Genomic DNA, 22409 nt, shown 5'->3' on the forward strand with positions numbered 1-22409 from the left:
TTTCATGACCTGAAAAGCCCAGCCCACCCATACAGCCGTCAGCTACATCTCAGTGATGTGCAGTCACAGTGTGGTCAATGGCTGGGGAGGCACTGGCTAGTATAAGAGCCAGATTTACACACACATACAAAGGTAGCAAGCCCTCATTGCAACTGGGACTACTCACGGAAGTGTGCCCGCCAGAAAGCAAGAGTGAATAGTCGCACCCATGATCCACTGGAATTACATTGTGAAATTGTGGGTGCGACTATTCGCACCTGGGCTCACTAAGTCATTGCCGTGATGCGTGTGCACATGCGTTCACAGGCTGATGATTCCTGCAGCAAACTGCTTTCTAGCCACAAACTAAAGTCTGCCTGTGACTAAAGGCCCCCCATACATCTAAAGCTCATTACCCCAACGCGACCGGAACTGCCGATCAGATCTGCCATTGCAATCAGTCGTGGAATTGATTTGAAAATCTCTGATTTGTCAGTCACGGTCAGGATCAGGGAAATCGAGATTTTTAAACATGTTTAATATATTAAGATTTACCTAGGGTGTCGGAGTAACTTTTCTTACAAATGCTTTTAACGACAAATGGCAAAACATTTAGAGTTTGGTCAACTGAAATAAACATTGATCCCTCAAGACAGAGTTACTAATAATGATACTGGACGCTTTTGTATTTTAAAATTATGAAAAATTTAAGCCATGCAGGTTTGCAGGTGGAAAGCAGTTACAAGGGCCCACGATTTCAGTAAAGGATTTTTCACAGTTCATTGCTGTTCAGCTGATAGTAACTTTGTGACTCTGAGCACTTCACACTGTTGTACAGATGCGATTATCACCCTTCATTTTTCTTAACACATACTGTACCCATTTGCACTTCTTGTACTGTGAATAAATGTTCATTAAATATGCTGGAAATCAGAGCACTGTGTAATGGCAGCAATGGTATAAAGAATTAACCCCCGAGAAAGGGTGTGGTAATATGTCGCTAGTCATATTGTGTGTGTGTGTATTATATATACATACACACACACACACACACTCGCTCTCCCAGCACATAGGAAAAAGCAAATAAGCCAGCACTCACAGTTTATGATGAAGAATCAAAGAGGATTTATTCCATTTCAAAGCCACGTGTGTGGGTACAGAGTCACAGTCGCAGCCCGACAGCTGTTTCAACCAATTTAGGTTTTCCTCAGGGGCTAACAGAGCTGCATCTAGTGCATGAATATAAACACATATTGGCGCCAAAAACACAAACCACCGTCACCCAGTGGGAGGAGAGGGAGGTGGGACGAGCCCCGAGTGCGGCTCTCCCATCTCGCCTGCTCAGCCGCAAGGTCGTCAAGGTACACAAAGCCGGCGCCTCTCACAGCAACGGAGCTGAAGCGCTGTGCGCGAAGGGGAAGGAAATCCCAGCGCAGCCGGTTCAAAGCATTCACATGGGCTGGAGACGGGGAGCAAAGGATCACACAATAATAAAACACCCATTAGTGAATGCAATAGTAAATGGTGAATAATAAAAGAACGATCTCTCCACTGAGTTGCATGGGTGACATATTGCTAAGAACCGGAGGCACCCAAGTGTCTATGTAGTGTGAATTTTCTGTGCGGGGCCATGCAGCAGAACCAAACTATAGGTGGCCCATATTAAAAAGCCATAGCTCAAGACACCCAATATCGGTGTCCCGAAGTCATTATAAAGGCTATAAACATAGCTGCAGAATATCAGCTAAATGGGAAAAAATGATTAACCAAGCCCCACAATGTACTCCACACAACGAAGCACTAGGCATGCAATAAACAAAAATAATAACAACAATAATAACAACTGCTCATACAATAGTGCAATAAGAACAGTCACCGGCAAAAAGGCTATGTGCAACGTGGAGAGCTGGACACACGGCGGTGTCCACATAGAAAATAACGGTAAACAATAAACCAAGGTGGCAGATGAGGTAGTGCAGTGTAAATCAGTAAAGTGAAGGAGTTAGGAAAAAAAAAAAAGAAATATATATATATATATATATATATATATATATATATATATATATATATATATAGTAAGAGCGAAAAAGCAAACAGCGGCACTCAGGGTCTTAAGCAGTAAAAAGTGTATTGAAAATCACTTCATAGATCCCAACGTTTCGGGACACGCAAGTCCCTTTGTCCAGGTGAATAGCGCTATTCACCTGGACAAAGGGACTTGCGTGTCCCGAAACGTTGGGATCTATGAAGTGATTTTCAATACACTTTTTACTGCTTAAGACCCTGAGTGCCGCTGTTTGCTTTTTCGCTCTTACCTTACTTATTGATACCAGAGGGCACCAGGGCATACTACTTCACTAACAGTGGGAGTGCCGGTCCATGCAAGAACTTTATATATATATATATATATATATATATTTATTTTATTACACGTCTGCGCTTGTAGGTGTTACTTTCACAATCTCCCTGATATGCTTTTTCAAAAGTAGGCAAGTACGGCCTTGGGGCCTGCAATATATCTAGTTATGCCCCTGGATCTGCTTATTGTAATAATAATAATAATAATAATAATAATAATAATAATAATAATTATTATTATTATTATTATTATTATTATTATTATTATTTTGTTATGGGGCTCACAAAATTCTGGCTATGCCATTGGGCAGAGGGGTCATTAAGCCTAAAATACAAGATGGTCCACTATGATTTACCTGCCAACATACTCAATCTTAAAAGTAGGGACAAAAGATCCATCCAAACCAAGCTGATTTTGTCAACAGAAAGCCTGTAAATTTTACAACATATTTCACATACCTGCCAACAATTCTGATTTTCCAAACATACATACAATTGTTCCCATAACAGTACTGAACATAAGATACCGTATTAGTGCAAGGCAGATATAACATGTAAAATCTACCAGCTGTGACCACTCTTAGTGGTCATGTCAGCTCTGACTTTATTTTCACAGCGTCTTGCATTAGCTGGTTTACGGACTGGAAATTTAGTGTGCTTTGGAAAACGGACTCCCCTATGAGTAAATTCTTATCTGACAAAAGCTCTTGAAATTTTTACTAACATATTATTGAATATTATATGGCATGTCAGGAGATTCTTGTGTACCAGAGGATGACTGACTGCGGTCCAGTAGTTGAAGCTACAGTATATTCAGGAAACTTGGCAGCCGTACAGTATGTAGCTCTTGCGCATGAGGCTATACAAGAGAGCAGAGTACAGGACACAGGACAAGAGGTAGAACAGTCTGCTCTGGGAAGCGAACTGGAATAAGATTCTGCGCCAGTTTAAACTGGAGGGTGTTCTGGAATCAGTCTGGAACTGATAGTTGTAACTGGATCAGAGTTGAACGGCGACGGAGTCAGGCTGGAACTGACTGGAATGGAGATGAAGTCAAGCTGGAACCGACTATGCAACTGGATCAGACCGAGGGGGTAATTCAGATGTGATCGTAGATTTTAGCACCTGTACGATCATTTACTCTGACATGCGGGGTGGCGCCCAACACAGGTCTAGTCCGCCCCGCATGTCAGGTTTCGCATAGGTGCAAAAGCATCTCACATCGTCAATGCTTTTACATCTGGCGAGTACCTCCCTGCCAGCGCAGCTCCTGCACGCTGGCAGGCCGCTACCCGCTGCATCTCAGCAGCTGCGTGTGACGTCACGCAGCCGCCACAGCCTGCCCCAACGGTCCAGACACGCCTGCGTTGTCCAGAATGCTTACCGTCAACTGCGTCTTAATGCCGTTGGTGCTCTAATACCGTTGACACTCCTTGAGCACAAAGCACACTTCATGGTTCTGGGCACCTGGGCTATCAGCAGCATCACATAACAGTCAGCAGCATTGTGAGTGACAGGCAGTGGTCTCAGCCAATGTGAGGCTGACACGGGCACGGAGATGATACACAGTGTGGCTCCAAATAGGCATCTTGTTAGAATTATTGTTGGTACAAGCTAAATGACATGTTGTGAATAAGTTGTGTTTTCTGCTGTTCAATTAATATAGCCTGGTTGTGTCTAGAAGCTGACCCAAAAACGCTTGGGAACAATCACATGGTCGTATTGCTTAAGTTCTTCAAAGAACAGATATGATAATAGAGCTCATCTTACACGTCATGACACAAGTAAAACTTTGTGCACTGTACAGTGATGGTAAGCAAATCAGCTGCAAGAAAGCTCAGATTCCCCTCATTTTCATTGTCTGCTACTAATGCTATGCTGGCTTGTCTCACTGTACTCCTGAAAGCTCTGTCTACAGTGGCGGAACCAGTGGTGGGCCAAGGTGCAAAAATATACCTTTGGCCCCCCTTCTCCTTCTTAACCCATGCTCACAATATGCCACACTGCAGTGGGTGATGTGTGGGATAATTAGGTCATATTCTTTTTATTCAATATTTGTTGAACATGGGAGGGACAGAACTGTAAGAGGGAGGAGTAATGAATAGAAAGGGGAGGAGTAGACATTAATTCTTAAAGCGCTCCCCCATAAAAGTGTAGATCCGCCACTGTCCTGAGCTCTGCATTAAAATTTGCCCATAACTGATATCGTCTTGTGTATTGCTCCCTGTCATGTTGTATTTCCATGGTTATAGTTCTCGGGGCCAGGTATCCCTATAACTCACCCTAGTCCCTGATTTAAGGTGCATTAAAGTTCCATAAAGTGTGATTTTTCCTCAACACAACATAATAAATACTCTCTAATATTAGCTTGCCATGTTTGCTAGATAATTAATCTTAATTAAGCTTGCTGGTTAAACACAGAAAAAAAAACTACTAAAAACTATAATTAACTGTTAAAAAGCAGATTCATTATTTATTAAGTAAAACCAAATAATGCTACTTTATAGGCATTTTAATTAAACAACTTTGCCAGTGGCAGTTTATGAAAGCAGTGTGCCTGTGTGTGTAAATTTAACACACAATTTGCAACAACCTCCACAAAATTCTATTTACACTTACTCATAGGATGACAAATATCTCTGTTGTCTATCTAAATTTAATACGCTATTGTAACTTCCTCAAACGTACTTAATAAGCATAAACAAATAATGAAAATACTTCCTCATTATCACAGATTATATTGCAACTATCTCCGGACAACCTTTGATTTAGGAGGATTAAAATTGTTGTGTATCCAAGTCATAGGCTTATTCTTCCCATGTTTTTATTTTGTTCTCTAGGTCACTCACTAAGGGCTCTGTCCACCATTCCTTAATTTCTACAAAAGTAGGTGTAAATTAACATTCCACCTCCTTTTGTAGAAATAAAGTACTGTATCAGGGCAATTCCTTATAAAGGCAACACAGGAGATATCACAGATATCTTCTGCTTACCTTTCCGTCCCAATCTGACCCACTGTCCCCATACAATATTATGGGTGTCTAAATTAATCAAGCTCCTAAAATACAACATTTTTCGGAGCTTGACTGCAAGAATCTTTGCCTATGGAAAGAATTACCAGGGTTGCAAAGAGGGATTCTATTGGATCCCTCTGCCCCTGTTTGGTTCCTTGCCTTCCACCAGCAGTCGTTCAAGTGTGAACCCAAGTTCACACTTGCACAGTAACACAGGGGAGTCAGACTTGGCAGCACTAAGTTTTGCGGCGACATCTCTACACCGAAGCAATGTTGAATTGCTTAGGTGATTTTGCGTCCACGCCCCCCCCCCCATAATTAACATGATGAATAGGCCCCACTCTTAATTATCTCCACACCCAAATCCATTTTCTGTTTCAGTCTTAAATACCTCACTCTACATAAAATTGCAAATGCAATAGGTGCAATAAAAGGGGACTATTGAAATTAAATGAGAAATTAAGGGGCCCATGTATTAATAATTGTGGTACTGCCACGATTATTAATTGTTGTTTTAACAATATTCCTTCTATGTACTGTTGTGTCATGTCTTAACTATATTCCTTCGGGTGTAGTAGGGTATGCCGGCGGCCGGGCTTCCGGCGGCCAGCATACCGGCGATGGAACCCTGACCGCCGGCATACAGACAGCTGGGCGAGAGCAAATGAGCCCCTTGTGGGCGCGCCACGCTATCTATTCTCCCTCCAGGGAGGTCATGGACCCCAAGAGGGGGAAAAGGTGTCGGTATGCTGGCTGTCGGGATTCCGGCGCCGGTATACCGTGCGCCGGGTTCCCGACAGCCGGCAAACTGAAGACCACCCATTCTTTCTATGTACTACCTATAATTCACAGAGACAGTGGCAGTTAAAGCTGCTGTCCCCAATAGTTACATTCCTAGCATATTAGAGGAGTCTTTCCCATTCTTGAAAGACTCCTCCAAAGAATCTGATACTGTGCATGCACACAATGTCAGCTTCTGGAGTCAGATGCCGGGTATCGAAAGAGGGATTGTAAGATCCCTGTTCTGTGACAACGCCTCCATAAGCACAAATCGGTTTGCACCATTTGAAGATGGCGGAAACTAAAAGGGGCCAAACTTGGGAAAGCTTGTTCTTAGTGGCCAGACCGTAGTCCTCAGTAAAAAATAAAAAATAAAAAAGGGGCTGCAGTTTGCGGTTCTGGTATGAATGGTCGACAATGTTAAGGACGACTGTCATTAGATTGACATGGTTTACATAGTCAAATGGTCCACACATGAAAGGTCGACACATGAAAAGGTCGACATGGATTTTTGAACTGTTTTTGGCATATTTTTTTCCGTAACATGACCAGGAACCCCAATTAGTGTACCGCGTCCCCTGGCATGCTGTGGGCAAGGTACATCGCTCTGCTACCGCTGCGCTCGGCACAGGCAGAGCCGGCCCTAACCAATATGATGCCCTAGGCAAGATTTTGGCTGGTGCCCCCTAGCACCGCCGCTGGTTCCGCCTCTGACCTTGCACCTCTTTCCCAGCACCATCACCCCTCATCCATAGCAGTCCTTAGTTTGGTGTTTGTACCCCCTATATTTTAAATAGGAACAGTTCGCACATTTGGCGCACAGCCCAAAAAGGGGTGTTTTTGCTGGCAAGGGGCATGGCCACACAAGAGTAACTCCAATTCCAATTACGCCACACAGCACTGCAACTTTATTCACATTTGATCATGCGATAGTGTCCATAATTCATATTACATCCCACAGTAGTATCACTTTACCTTATAAACGGTACTCCTCACAGTAGAGCCCCTTATTCACATTACATCACACAGTAGTACCATTTTACCTTATATACGTTACTCCTCACAGTAGAGCCCCTTATTCACATTACATCACACTGAATTGCTCCTTATTCACATTACACCACACCCTATTGCTCTTTATACACATAATGCAACACAGTAATGCCCCTTACACCTATGAGACACATTATTAATGTCCTTATAAACATAATGCGCCTTACACATTATGACAACCTTTATTAATGCCCTTTTACACATAATTTCCCATATGCTGCACATTATTAATGCCCTTATACACATGACACACATAGTGCCCCCTACACATATGCCGCACATTATTAATGCCCTTATACACATAATGAAACATAGTGCCCCTTACACATGTTGCACATTATTAATGCATTTTTACATGACACACATAATGCTCCTTACACATATTCCGAACAATACTGCACAACCAACCCACTCACATACACACAGCACTCACACTGCCACTAACACTGTGACCTCTGCCTCTGCTTGGATACAGATGTGTCCTCCTAAATCTTGTCTCAATGCTAACGTCGGGCACATTTATTTTAATGAAGATGCATCTTATTTGCATTGCTATGTGGCTAGGATGCACAAGCAGCTTCTGTTGATTAAAATGATATACAGCATGCCTATATACTGTATGAGACTGTGGCTGTATCTGTATATGAAATGCTACACAGAGAATATAGGCATGCCACATATCATTTTAATCAGCAGAAGCTGCTGATGCCCCTAGGCATATCAAATGCCCTAGGCAATTGCCTAGTTTGCCTATGCCTATGGCCGGCTCTGGGCACAGGTTACTTTTCCCAATCGCAGTCCACGTGGATGTTAAAGTATGAAAAAGTGAAAAATCTATTTTTTTTTTTAAAAAAGCCATGTCGACCTTTTCATGTGCAGACCATTTGACCATGTCAATGTAGACCAATGGTGGTCGACCTTATCGTTTTGGAGGAAGTTTCTGTGAAATCTCATGCATTAGGCTATTTGTAAAAAGCAACAATTAAAACAAAAATTATGCAGAAACTGCAGGTTCTACATCATTTTTTGAAAGAAAAAAAAAAAAAAAAAAAAAAAAAAAAGAACCCTTGAATCTCGTAGAAATCAAAGAAGAGATGTTTCTATTTTTGTATAAATGCTTATGAAAACATTTGGACATTATCAGTCTGTGAAACATGTAATTCCTCTCAATGCGCTCGATTCAATTCAACGCTATGCTAATAAACCCGGGATGGAAGTCCTAGAGCTACTCAACTGTCGTCACTGCTAGTCGGGAAATGCTAGTACTCACGCCTTAAGCTGGGGCTTAGTCCCACGTAATTGCATGCCGCAATGCTGTTTGCGCTATACTACAGGCAGAAAACAGCATTGTGGCCCTAGTTTGGTCGGCTCACACCTCAGGAGGGGTGCGAGCAGAAATCCTCTAGTAGGGCTTAACATTGCGGCCAATTGAATAGCTCTGGGTCCTCCTTCCTTGCACTATTAACATTACATTTAATTGAATAGAGCCCAATATTTGTATGCGTCAATCACATATAGGGGGGTATTCAATTGTTTGAAAAGTCAGTTGGGTGTCTGTTTTTTCTAATAGACAGGAAAAAATAGACTCCCAACCGACTTTTCAAACATTTGAATTTCCCCCATAGACATTGCTAAATGCCAACTGCCCAAGGAAAATGGTCACATCTATTCGCTTTTTTATACATTAATGCAAGAGAAGCACAATTAAAAAAATACAGTCAAATAAGAGTCAAAAGCTGCCATTCCCACCAATGCCATTTAAATAGTCAAAGCTATGTTAAAATACTAGAATGCAGCATGCATGATTAACATGAACTACCAGAAAAAGAGATAGTAACAGTCCAATGTACGAAAAACACATGTGGCATATTCAATTAGCCACGCATCATGGTCTGTTCCCACTGGTAAGTGTCTGGGGCTGTCAGTGACAGACCCACGGATCAGCCCAGACCCAGAGACTACAGTTAACACTTATCTGCAGTCTGTAATGGAATAGCTCTAGGAATATGCCTCAGACCGCAGCTAATGAAATCTGCTCCATGGAAGAGCCATTGTAAACATAACATTAGTAATGAGTATGTGATCATTTAAATGCATTTTTATCTTGTTGCCCATTGCACATGTGTACAGTGTACTGCTTGGAGTCACAACATAAGTTTTTGTCTTTCCCAATCAGTAACTATTGAACACAGGTTCTGTCATTCACCATGACTTCTGTGAGCCAATGTTATTTGCAGTTCATCATGTGATGGTTTATTAACTTATATCATCTGGGGTGGGATTGTCCTTCATCTAGTCTTCAGATTCATAGCTTAATGCCTCATAAAGTCTGATGTATTATAGGACTGCTCATATCCTATAAAAGTAGAATTAATAACCACATATCAAACTTTGACAGTTTATATTTTACAAGCAAGACACTACAAATAAAATCCTGTGGAAATGTGTCACCAAAAATGGCAGTTTATATTTTACAAGCAAGACACTACAAATAAAATCCTGTGGAAATGTGTCACCAAAAATTGCAAATGTTTTTCAGATGTCTATTAACCCTTCTACTGTAAAACAGATATGGGATAATGATATTGAAAAACATTAAAGAGGATCAGCATTATTCTTGATAATAGACATTTTACACACACACACACACACACACACACACACACACACACACACACACACACACACACATGGGTCTCACATTTTACAGAATGTTATAGCTATTGTTCTTCAGTGGGCTAATGTATTATATTGACCTATCTAACTGGACGCCCGTGGTGAGCGAATTGGGAAATGTGCTGCAATAAAGGCTGCTTATACTGTACAGATAGAGGCATTAGGCATCAGTGAACATACATATGTATTATCTACCAATGGTGGGGGTATAGTATGGTATGCCGGCAGGGATACCGGCAGCCAGCATACCGGCACTGGGATCCCGACCGCCAGGCATACCGACAGCTGGATGAGCGCAAATGAGCCCATTGCGGGCGCGCCACGCTATTTATTCTCCCTCCAGGGGGGAGAATAATCGGTCTAGTGACATTCGGCATCCGGGATGCCAATATCGGTTTAGTGACATTCGGCATCCCGTCCGCCAGGATGCCATACCGATACCATCAAAAGTGCCACAGAATTTCAGCAAGACGCTCTAGGAGAGTGGTTATCACACAGTGCACAGCAGCACCCTGGGGTGCTCCAGGACACTTGCAGGGGTGCCTTGGATTGGTGATCCAGGGTTAATTACAGTTATTTATGGTCAATGTGATAGGCAAAACCAGTGCTGGTGGCTGACAATTATAAAATACTAATTAAAAGGCTGTCAAAATAATGGACACAAGGGCCGGATTATAGGGGGGGGGGGGGGGGGGAGGGGGGATGCCGCTACTCACACAGGAGCTGATGGATTTCAGGAAGTTCTGCTGCTGGGGGCTGGTGCTCTGTCATGCAGAGGGTGCAGCTGTAATAATAATACATCTGCTCCCCCCCCCTCCCTTGCAGTGCACATGGTTTTGCCTATTAGCTATCAAATGTGCTGCTGCAATCAGATCTGAATTACCCCCTAAGATTGGGAATAGTAACGTATCGGAAGCAGAGTAAGCCACCTTGCCTGAAGTATGGCGAGCGAAGCAAGCCAGCAAGAGTACATGTTTCCGTAAATTTGGCTCATATATGGTTAAACACATAAAACTACACAAAAAGTGGGTGTAGGGGTAGGTTTTTGGTGTGGTAGTTACCATTTATAACAACCTTCCATATTCAAAAATTTACTGGATTTTCTATCCTTTTATTTGATTTCCACTTACGGTTGACGATTTACATGTCAACCTTTTGACACTATCGACCTTTTCCAGTGTCTGCCTTTTCATGTCGACCTTTTGACCATTTACTGTAGATAGTCTATACCACACAGCTTCCTAGTAACAGCTTCACACTTCAAATTGAGTAATAATTCCTGGTTTTGAAAATTTAGCAAAAAGAAGAAAAAAGTATGAAAGTGACCAGGTCTCAGGCCAGTAGTCTACAAATTAAATGGCAATAAGAAGGCAATGATAGTACATGTTCACTATCTGTGCGATAAGGTAAATGGGATCTAGTCTGGATGTCGGCAGTCAGAATACCGACACCGGAATCCTGACACTATTCGGAATGCAGACACCAGCATCCCAAATAGGGTCTCCTATCCGGTGCCAGACAGGTAAGCCGTGGGGAAGGCAGGGTGGCTGTTAGGTTTAGGCTGCAGGGGGTTTGGGGTGTTAGGCTACGCTCCAGGGCGAAAGGTGGGGGGTGGAGTTTAGGTACCCCACAGGAGGGTTAAGGTTAAGCTGCAGGGAGGGTTAGGTGCAACGTGTGTGTGTGTGTGTGTGTGTGTGTGTGTGTGTGTGTGTGTGTGTGTGTGTGTGTGTGTGTGTGTGTGTGTGTGTGTGTGTGTGTGTGTGTGTGTGTTAGCTTTAGGCTACAGAAAGGGAGGGTTAGGGGGCCAGGGGAGGAAGGTAAGTATGCATCCCTCTCTCTGTCGGGATTCTAAACATCGGGATGTCGCGGTCGGTATTCTGACTGCCGGCATATTATACCCAACCCAGGTAAATGATTACAATATCAGTAGATCCAACTATTCTGTATAAAATTACATTAGTTTGAGAAAGTTTTTTGGAGCACCCTGCTAGCTGTTGATGAGCTTTCGGCATTTAAACTGTGTAAACACATGAACTGTCAGTTTCCCAGCAAAGTCTATAACAATTGTCCCCAAAGAAGCTGTCTAATTTTGGACACCCTTCTAAAAGGTTGAGGGCTCTCATGGGAAAACTGCCATTACAGTACCTAAAGCTGAAAGATGGAACATCTTATTTGAAGGTAGCTGCTACAGATTACACAGAATAGATTTCTTCTAACCTGTAATGGCTGTGATGTGGGGGAGGTAACCCCATATCCCCAGGTGAGAATGGCAGGACACAAAGCAGAGGGTTGTAAAAATGTGGATGGTTTGTTAAGCATGGGCCCTACTGCTGTATTGCCCCTGTGGGTCCTTCATGCCCCAATGCGACAGTCCTAGTAAATACACATAACTCACCCTGTCCTCATACAGAGAGTCACCAATGATACAATGGGATTGCTATCTATTGTCACTCATTGGGGCTGTGACACAGCAGTTGGTGACAATGCGCCATTTCATGCAGATCTCTCTGTTTTTCCCCTTCCTTTATTATACACATGACATTGCACTGCCTGGTAGGCTCCTGTCATCAGACCATGGCTTGTACAAATGAACAATGAAATGTTCAGAGAGACTGCAAGTCCTCAAAACAAAAAAAAAAATTCAGAAGATCTTGTATCGACATGTGAAAGAGACCGACAGATAATTCTTGAAAACTCAGATCTTTTATCCGTTTAACACTTCAATAATATTTACAGTTGTTTCACAATGTCGCAATGTAATATTGTGAAACTGATGTCTTAATGTGTACAGTATGTCAGAGCAATGAAGTCAGTCTGTTTCAGAAAGCCAAAAAACCCTCATTAAATCTGTTAGGGAATAAATAGATGGTACAGAGCAATGTTCTGCTGCTCTTTAGTGAGGTCAATAATAAAATAATTTGCAAATTATATCAATAATTATCTCACTGTACATATACGGAGTGGGAGTGGTATATATTGTCAACATTCATGTCAACATGCTTGCAATGCCGACTTTAACCATGGCCACGCTGATGAAATGTCCATGGTGGTCGAGCAGCGACTCACCTGGTAGAGCAGGTCCAGTGGTCAGCGGATATCGACTTCCAGCAGTGGTTATGCCTTACTCCTAACCTTAAGCCCCCACACCCCAATTCCTAACCCCAACCTCCCCTCCCATAGCCAACCCCTCACTGGCAGTCCATGCAGAATGTCGGCATTTCCAGTCAACATTATGAATTTGGATGACATTCCATGTGGAATAGAGCAATATTCTGCAGATCTTTGCAGAGGTCAGTAACTAATACAATATACCTGGGAATATGTTTCAAGAGTTGACTTACAAGGTTAATATTGGGATCCACTACCAAGTCTGATTCTGTCTTGAAGATATTTAATTGCATGGAGGATCAATGGGTTGGATCTGGCATATTTATAATGCGTGTAGTGTGTGCAGTGCACACGAGCTCCCGGGGTCCAGGTGGGGCCCGCAACGCACACCTTGCACCCATTTTTCAATACCTACTCTCGGGAGTCCCGCGTTGGCAGTAGGGAGGCCAATCCCGGGCCATTTTTTCAATCTTGGGTATCGGGATCGAAAAATGGTCAATCCCGGGATTCCCGGGATTGGCTTTAAACTGTGTCTGGCCGTCCCTCATGCCCCACCCCTCCCTGCAGACATAAAAACAAACAAACAAACAAACAAAAAAAAACTTACAAACCTGCACAGTCGGGTAGCGGGTGAGTAGTAGGCGACGGGCGAGTGTAGGGGGAGCCAGGAGGAGGGAGCCGGGCAGCGTCTGTGCACCCTGAGGACGCTCAACGCTGATCCCTCAATCCCCGGGATTGGAGTTTACAATCCCAGGATTGAATCCCGGCCATTTTTGGGCCTAAATCCCGGGATCCCGCCGATCCCGGGATTGGCCTCCCTAGTTGGCAGCAGCAGCACTGCAGAAATCACCAGGAAAATGGTGCAGCTGACATTTTCTAGCATTTTGCGTACGCACAGTAAGAAAATCACTGTGAAAATGGCAGCCGCAACATTTTCGCAGAGATCTGCACATGCGCACTAGACTCTGCGACAGCGCTAGGGTGCCCTAGTGACCCTAATGCCCAGTGCTGCCGGGTTGAGAGGAGGGGACCCAGTCACAGTGTGCACACAGGCCTCCTGCTCTCTTGAAGCACCCCTGGGTGATTAAATTATTTTACCGAGTCCGATCTCCCGTCTAGGGTGAAGAGAGACGGGGGGAGGGGGGCAATACTCATATGATTTTTTTGGCACTGATCACACCCTGTCGGGTTTAGCTGCGTATAATGGCTAAACCCGATCCAATTGACTTGCCTGCACAGTCTACCTAGGCTTGTGATACAGACCTCGCGGGACTGCACGTCGGGATCGCAAGGTGACTTTCACCTTGCGATCTACACTAAACTTTCCTTGCGATTTTGACTATAGTCAAAATTGCAAGCAAAAATCTCACCGTGTGTACACACCTTTAGATTTGGGTGGGGTGTGGTCAAACTGAAATCTAAACTGCAGTGTAAAAATAAAGCAGCCAGTATTTACCCTGCACAGAAACAATATAACCCACCCAAATCTAACTCTCTGCACATGTTATATCTACCACACCTACAGTGCACATGGTTTCGGTCATTAGCTAACAAATTTGCTGCTGTGACCAGGCCTGAATTAGACCCAATGTATGTCCCTCAAGCTTTTGTGGAACTGCAAGTCCCAGCATGTATAAGCCTAGATTTATAAAGTATCTTTCAGAAATTATTTTGTAGATTTTTTTTAAATCATGTGGCTTCAAAATAAATGCCACCCACTCCGTGCACATACATTAATAACAGTACTTTGAAATATAAATGCAACAGATGACTTTTTTTTTCTCCAAAATAACAAAAACACATTACAGCCTGCTACCAAGTGCAGTTCACTATAAAATAATTAGGCAAATGACGATTCAGCATGCACTGCAATATATTTACCTAATTATTACATAAAGAGACATCGTGTCAAAAGCTCATGAAAGAAAATCAATAAAGACAATATTCTCAATACAATAAACAAACAACTTACTAAAAATAAATAGTAAAAATGTAAATACCAGATAAAATGTTGACTAAATAAGTAATAAAAATATGGATTAGTCATTTAGAACACTATATTTGGAAAGCATTGAAAACATTATTGCATAAATCTAATATGTTATTCATGTTGGTTGAGAGCAGCATTACTAAGAGGTATGCGGTCAATAGAGCTACAGTACAGTGTCTAGTTAGACAGTCAATAGGTCGACACGGTCATTAAATTGACCTATGAAAGGTCGACAGGTACAAAAGGTCGACACATTCAAATAATCGTCATACAGTTTCCAACTTTTTCATACTTAACCATCCACGTGGACTATGATTGGGAATAGTAACCTTGCCCGAAGCTATGCGAGGGGACACGGTACACTAATTGGGGGTCCACGTGCATAGACGACGAAAACAACACCAGAAACATGCAAAAATGTTGAATCAACTTTTTCTGTGTCAACCTTTTGTACCTGTTGACCTTTTCCAGTGTCAACTTATTTCCCCATGTTAACCTTTTCCCTGTCAACCTAATGATTGTAGACCTTCTTACTGTAGATCTATTGATCCGTAGCCTACTACGATGGGGTTAAATAACTTACAACACAGTCCAGTCAGTTATCAGTAGCGTCATAATATGTTTTTTTAAACATATTTTGGAGGCAATGGACAGGATGTAATTGCGTCCCAGATCGCCGGAGGTGCAGGATGCCGGCCAATCTCTGACTTTTTTTTAAAGAGGCAATCATTTAAAAGACATGGTTTTGCCTTGTGATTGCCCCTTTAAAAAAAAAAATAAAAAAAAAAAAAAAATCAGAGATCGGCTGGCATCCTGCACCTCCAGCGATCTGGGACGCAAGTACATCCCGCCCGATATCTTATATTGAGTACATAATATAGGAGGCTATTTATCAAAGTTTGGAGAGATAAAATTGTGAGAGATAAAGACCTAACCAATCAGCTCCTAATTTACATGTTACAAGCACTGAGTGAAAAATGACAGAAGCTGATTGGTTGGTACTTTATCTCTCACAATTTATCTCTCACCAAACTTTGATAAATATCGCCCATAGCATATTACTTATTCAGTAATCACAACATTAACAACGTCAGTGTTGCATATTATCAATATGTACACATCAAATTGTTAACTCCACAAACGCAAATATCATGATTTTATTAGCCTTCACCTCCAAAACATCTGGTATGGTCACTGTAATCTGTGCAGTAGTTTCCATGGTACTACTCTCAGCGCCACCTTGTGGACACACATTTGTATTATCCTTTAGGAAGGAAGTCTTTTAAATTGTTTTCATTGACAGCAAGATAAAATCACGAGCAGACACATGAATATGTATGGTGAGTCTGTGTCTATACTGCAGAGGTAATCTATTGTTTCTCTAGCTGCTGTGGAACTATAAGCCCCAGCATGTCTAACAGATTGTAAGCTCTCATAAGAAGGGCCTTTTACAATGTCTTCCAAGAATGTATCTGTTCTTTATGAAGCTTGTTTGGGTGAATTCAATAGTTTTATATTTAAATCTGTATGTAATTTGTACTGCATCATGTCTACTTGCAACTGTACTCTGTGGTCAAAGTGGAAATTTATTAGGTGGCGGCATGGAAAACGCAAGTGAAAGGAATGAATCATACAATGAAAGCAGCAGTGGCTGTATGGCATACCACTGTTTACCGTCCCATTTCCACAGTTGTTTGTTTAAATACTGTGGGGCAGATTTATTAAACCTGGTGAAGTGATAAAGTGGAAGGTGATAACTCACCAGCCAATCAGCTCCTAACTGTCATTTTTCAAACCCAGCCTGTAACATGGAAGTTAAGAGCTGATTGGCTGGTGCTTTATCACCTTCCACTTTATCACTTCACCAGGCTTAATAAATCTGTCCCTGTATGTTTAAATTAGTGTTCATATTTCTTTTATGCCGACTGATTGTTAGGATGATGCTATCTTGCCAGCAACAGTTCACATGTGACAGGTAAGCCTCTGGCTCTTGAGCTGCCCAGGAATTACATATCAATATGGTCTGCCTTCCAGACGCGACTGGTACTTGTATTCCACCACAGGTTGCCATGCTTTTAGACGGAGTCTGACTTTCATCCCCATCAGTGGACAAGTACCAGTTATATCAAGCCAGAGCGCAGCAGCCTAGTGATACAGAGCAGTGATAAATGCAAGAAAACCTCAGGCTAATGATCGTTAATGTATTCATTATAAAACACCTAATCATCCACTGTACAACACTGACTGCAGAAGTATGAGTATTATGGCATAACTTCAGGAAGCTATATAATGGTTTGCAGCATTGCAATACAAAATAAATATAATCAGTCCCACTGCCTACATATCTTTACTTTCATTTATACATATGCATAAGCCTAGTACAGAATAGATAAGTAGAACAGACAGTCCACAGAATCAGTATGATATCCCGGCTGTCAGGATCCCGGCGCCGGAATCCCAACAGCTGGAATACCGGCAGTGAGCGCAGCGTGTTAACTCCCCACACATCGGACTCATTGGTACATTTACTAAGCAGTGATAAGAACAGAGAAGTGAGCCAGTGGAGAAATTTCCCCATCAACCAATCAGCAGCTCTATATCATTTTATAGTATGCAAATTATAGATGTTACTTCAGTGCTGATTGGTTGCCATGGGCAACTTCTCCACTGGCTCACTTCTCCGCTCTTATCACTGCTTAGTAAATGTACCTCTCAGTGGTGACCGAATCAATTCCTCCTCGGGTGGTGGCGTAGACCGGAATCCCGACACCCGGTGAAATGCCGGCGCAATGTTATTGCCTCCTCCGTCCACTATAGGATATGGTCTTGGAAAAGATATGGGCAGTCCTGGCACCACCCACTTATTAGTGCGTCTCTAATAGCAACGTATGGGGTGGACATGACTTGCACCCTGCGACTAACATTTCCAGCTGTGGTGTTTGTCGCAAATAAACGAGTGCAGTGGTTCTCACCCTCAAGTACCCCCAACAGGTCATGTTGAGGATTTCAGTTTGTGGCAGCAGGTGGGAAAAATTACTTATCCAGTGAAACAGATGAACTCACCTGTGCATGATTACCACCAAACATGACCCATTAGGGTACCTGGCTACTGGAGTGGGGAACCACTGAAAAATAAATATATATCTACAAATATCTGTCAAAGAGTGATTATGGTGAAGTCCCAGTCATTGCATTACACAAGCACAATGAAGATACCATTACCTACTGAATTACTGCGAGTCTTATACAGATCCCCAGCCAGAGTAGCGAGATCTGCCTCTACCAGGCTAAACAGCAATGTAGTCAGTAAAGCAAATGAGCCACAGAAAACACATAAAGCAGACAGACAGCTTATGAGACCATTACAAGTGTCCGAGCCACCAGCTCATGCAACATGTGACAGTTACTTACCTCCAAGATCTGCACATAACTAGCAGGGAACCAGCCTCTGACTCCGTCCTTCTCCCCTTCCCACCAGCCTCCATCCAGCACCTGCAGAACTGTAATCACCTCCCCAGCCTCAAACTTTAGTCCTTGTTGATGCTGGTCCCCAGTAAAAGCATATAGACTTTTACACAGAGCCCCAGACATGTCAGAGTACTCCTCCAAGGCAGAAGAAAGTGATGAAAGCAGACAGTCAGACCCCTGTCTTCCACCCTTGCCCTGAAGAGATCAGCAGCGAGGTTGCAGGGAGTTAACCCTTCATGGTTTCCATCGATCTAGTGGCTCAATCCAGCTTTGCTCACTCCTGACTGAAGAGTGCAGGCAACAGCGTTGTCACACAGCAGTACAACCCAGCACTGGGAGGGAGGGGAGCAGTGTGTGAAAAGCAGTACATTCTGCTGAGGAGCCAATGACTACAGCACAGCCCAGAGCAGGCTATGAGAAGTGGGTGTGCTCCTTCTCTCCAGTACATGTCACTAGTGTGAGTGTTATTATGTAACCACAGCTGGATACTATGCTATTGTTCATCTACCTGCCTGCACCCTGTTAGAGTCCCTACACTTACTACTACTACTACTATAGTACGCCATGGTCACTGAGACCTGCTTACTGTCATTAACTATTGAACTGCCAGAGTAACTGATTCACACAGCACTATAATATATTTGCAATACATGCTGCCCAATGTATGATTATACAAGGAAAGTGTGTTCTGTTCTGATGAGCTGGAACACACTTGGCAGTAGTTTGTGTAAATGCCTCTGTATTTGTACGTTTGAATGAGGGGGCTGACATGGTGAGGGATTCATCAGGTGTTGTTATTCGTTCTCTGACAGGGAACATGTGGGAAAAATAACAAGGCAAATAGATTTGCTCACATGTGACTTATTAAAGGGCTACTGGACCCACAATTAGAGATGAGCGCCTGAAATTTTTCGGGTTTTGTGTTTTGGTTTTGGGTTCGGTTCCGCGGCCGTGTTTTGGGTTCGAACGCGTTTTGGCAAAACCTCACCGAATTTTTTTTGTCGGATTCGGGTGTGTTTTGGATTCGGGTGTTTTTTTCAAAAAACACTAAAAAACAGCTTAAATCATAGAATTTGGGGGTCATTTTGATCCCAAAGTATTATTAACCTCAAAAACCATAATTTACACTCATTTTCAGTCTATTCTGAATACCTCACACCTCACAATATTATTTTTAGTCCTAAAATTTGCACCGAGGTCGCTGTGTGAGTAAGATAAGCGACCCTAGTGGCCGACACAAACACCGGGCCCATCTAGGAGTGGCACTGCAGTGTCACGCAGGATGTCCCTTCCAAAAAACCCTCCCCAAACAGCACATGACGCAAAGAAAAAAAGAGGCGCAATGAGGTAGCTGTGTGAGTAAGATTAGCGACCCTAGTGGCCGACACAAACACCGGGCCCATCTAGGAGTGGCACTGCAGTGTCACGCAGGATGGCCCTTCCAAAAAACCCTCCCCAAACAGCACATGACGCAAAGAAAAAAAGAGGCGCAATGAGGTAGCTGACTGTGTGAGTAAGATTAGCGACCCTAGTGGCCGACACAAACACCGGGCACATCTAGGAGTGGCACTGCAGTGTCACGCAGGATGTCCCTTCCAAAAAACCCTCCCCAAACAGCACATGACGCAAAGAAAAAAAGAGGCGCAATGAGGTAGCTGTGTGAGTAAGATTAGCGACCCTAGTGGCCGACACAAACACCGGGCCCATCTAGGAGTGGCACTGCAGTGTCACGCAGGGTGTCCCTTCCAAAAAACCCACCCCAATCAGCACATGATGCAAAGAAAAAGAAAAGAAAAAAGAGGTGCAAGATGGAATTATCCTTGGGCCCTCCCACCCACCCTTATGTTGTATAAACAAAACAGGACATGCACACTTTAACCAACCCATCATTTCAGTGACAGGGTCTGCCACACGACTGTGACTGATATGACGGGTTGGTTTGGACCCCCCCCAAAAAAGAAGCAATTAATCTCTCCTTGCACAAACTGGCTCTACAGAGGCAAGATGTCCACCTCATCTTCACCCTCCGATATATCACCGTGTACATCCCCCTCCTCACAGATTATCAATTCGTCCCCACTGGAATCCACCATCTCAGCTCCCTGTGTACTTTGTGGAGGCAATTGCTGCTGGTCAATGTCTCCGCGGAGGAATTGATTATAATTCATTTTAATGAACATCATCTTCTCCACATTTTCTGGATGTAACCTCGTACGCCGATTGCTGACAAGGTGAGCGGCGGCACTAAACACTCTTTCGGAGTACACACTTGTGGGAGGGCAACTTAGGTAGAATAAAGCCAGTTTGTGCAAGGGCCTCCAAATTGCCTCTTTTTCCTGCCAGTATAAGTACGGACTGTGTGACGTGCCTACTTGGATGCGGTCACTCATATAATCCTCCACCATTCTATCAATGTTGAGAGAATCATATGCAGTGACAGTAGACGACATGTCCGTAATCGTTGTCAGGTCCTTCAGTCCGGACCAGATGTCAGCATCAGCAGTCGCTCCAGACTGCCCTGCATCACCGCCAGCGGGTGGGCTCGGAATTCTGAGCCTTTTCCTCGCACCCCCAGTTGCGGGAGAATGTGAAGGAGGAGATGTTGACAGGTCGCGTTCCGCTTGACTTGACAATTTTGTCACCAGCAGGTCTTTCAACCCCAGCAGACCTGTGTCTGCCGGAAAGAGAGATCCAAGGTAGGCTTTAAATCTAGGATCGAGCACGGTGGCCAAAATGTAGTGCTCTGATTTCAACAGATTGACCACCCGTGAATCCTTGTTAAGCGAATTAAGGGCTGCATCCACAAGTCCCACATGCCTAGCGGAATCGCTCCGTGTTAGCTCCTCCTTCAATGCCTCCAGCTTCTTCTGCAAAAGCCTGATGAGGGGAATGACCTGACTCAGGCTGGCAGTGTCTGAACTGACTTCACGTGTGGCAAGTTCAAAGGGCATCAGAACCTTGCACAACGTTGAAATCATTCTCCACTGCACTTGAGACAGGTGCATTCCACCTACTATATCGTGCTCAATTGTATAGGCTTGAATGGCCTTTTGCTGCTCCTCCAACCTCTGAAGCATATAGAGGGTTGAATTCCACCTCGTTACCACTTCTTGCTTCAGATGATGGCAGGGCAGGTTCAGTAGTTTTTGGTGGTGCTCCAGTTTTCTGTACGTGGTGCCTGTACGCCGAAAGTGTCCCGCAATTCTTCTGGCCACCGACAGCATCTCTTGCACGGCCCTGTCGTTTTTTAAAAAATTCTGCACCACCAAATTCAAGGTATGTGCAAAACATGGGACGTGCTGGAATTGGCCCAGATTTAATGCACACACAATATTGCTGGCGTTGTCCGATGCCACAAATCCACAGGAGAGTCCAATTGGGGTAAGCCATTCCGCGATGATCTTCCTCAGTTGCCGTAAGAGGTTTTCAGCTGTGTGCGTATTCTGGAAAGCGGTGATACAAAGCGTAGCCTGCCTAGGAAAGAGTTGGCGTTTGCGAGATGCTGCTACTGGTGCCGCCGCTGCTGTTCTTGCGGCGGGAGTCCATACATCTACCCAGTGGGCTGTCACAGTCATATAGTCCTGACCCTGCCCTGCTCCACTTGTCCACATGTCCGTGGTTAAGTGGACATTGGGTACAGCTGCATTTTTTAGGACACTGGTGACTCTTTTTCTGAGGTCTGTGTACATTTTCGGTATCGCCTGCCTAGAGAAATGGAACCTAGATGGTATTTGGTACCGGGGACACAGTACCTCCAACAAGTCTCTAGTTGGCTCTGCAGTAATGATGGATACCGGAACCACGTTTCTCACCACCCAGGATGCCAAGGCCTCAGTTATCCGCTTTGCAGTAGGATGACTGCTGTGATATTTCATCTTCCTCGCAAAGGACTGTTGAACAGTCAATTGCTTACTGGAAGTAGTACAAGTGGGCTTACGACTTCCCCTCTGGGATGACCATCGACTCCCAGCGGCAACAACAGC

At 43.6% G+C, this 22409-nt stretch overlaps 1 protein-coding gene across 4 annotated transcripts in view; it reads right to left on the reverse strand.

The window, feature by feature from the left end:
- The window catches only part of GAS7 (growth arrest specific 7), a 675298-nt gene that overhangs the window by 648002 nt on the left and 4887 nt on the right, over window positions 1–22409 (reverse strand). Inside the window, exon 1 of one of the 4 annotated variants that reach the window (XM_063960778.1) lies at window positions 18370–18857. The exons of 2 other annotated variants lie outside the window; for them this stretch is intronic. In XM_063960778.1, the coding sequence (XP_063816848.1) occupies window positions 18370–18549 (180 nt within the window). In that variant the 5' untranslated portion in view covers window positions 18550–18857. Of the gene's footprint in view, window positions 1–18369; window positions 18858–22409 lie in introns of those variants that run through there. One more of the 4 variants, XM_063960777.1, reaches the window with a different exon arrangement.

This window comes from Pseudophryne corroboree, chromosome 3 (assembly GCF_028390025.1).
Source record: "Pseudophryne corroboree isolate aPseCor3 chromosome 3, aPseCor3.hap2, whole genome shotgun sequence".
NCBI lineage: Eukaryota > Metazoa > Chordata > Amphibia > Anura > Myobatrachidae > Pseudophryne > Pseudophryne corroboree.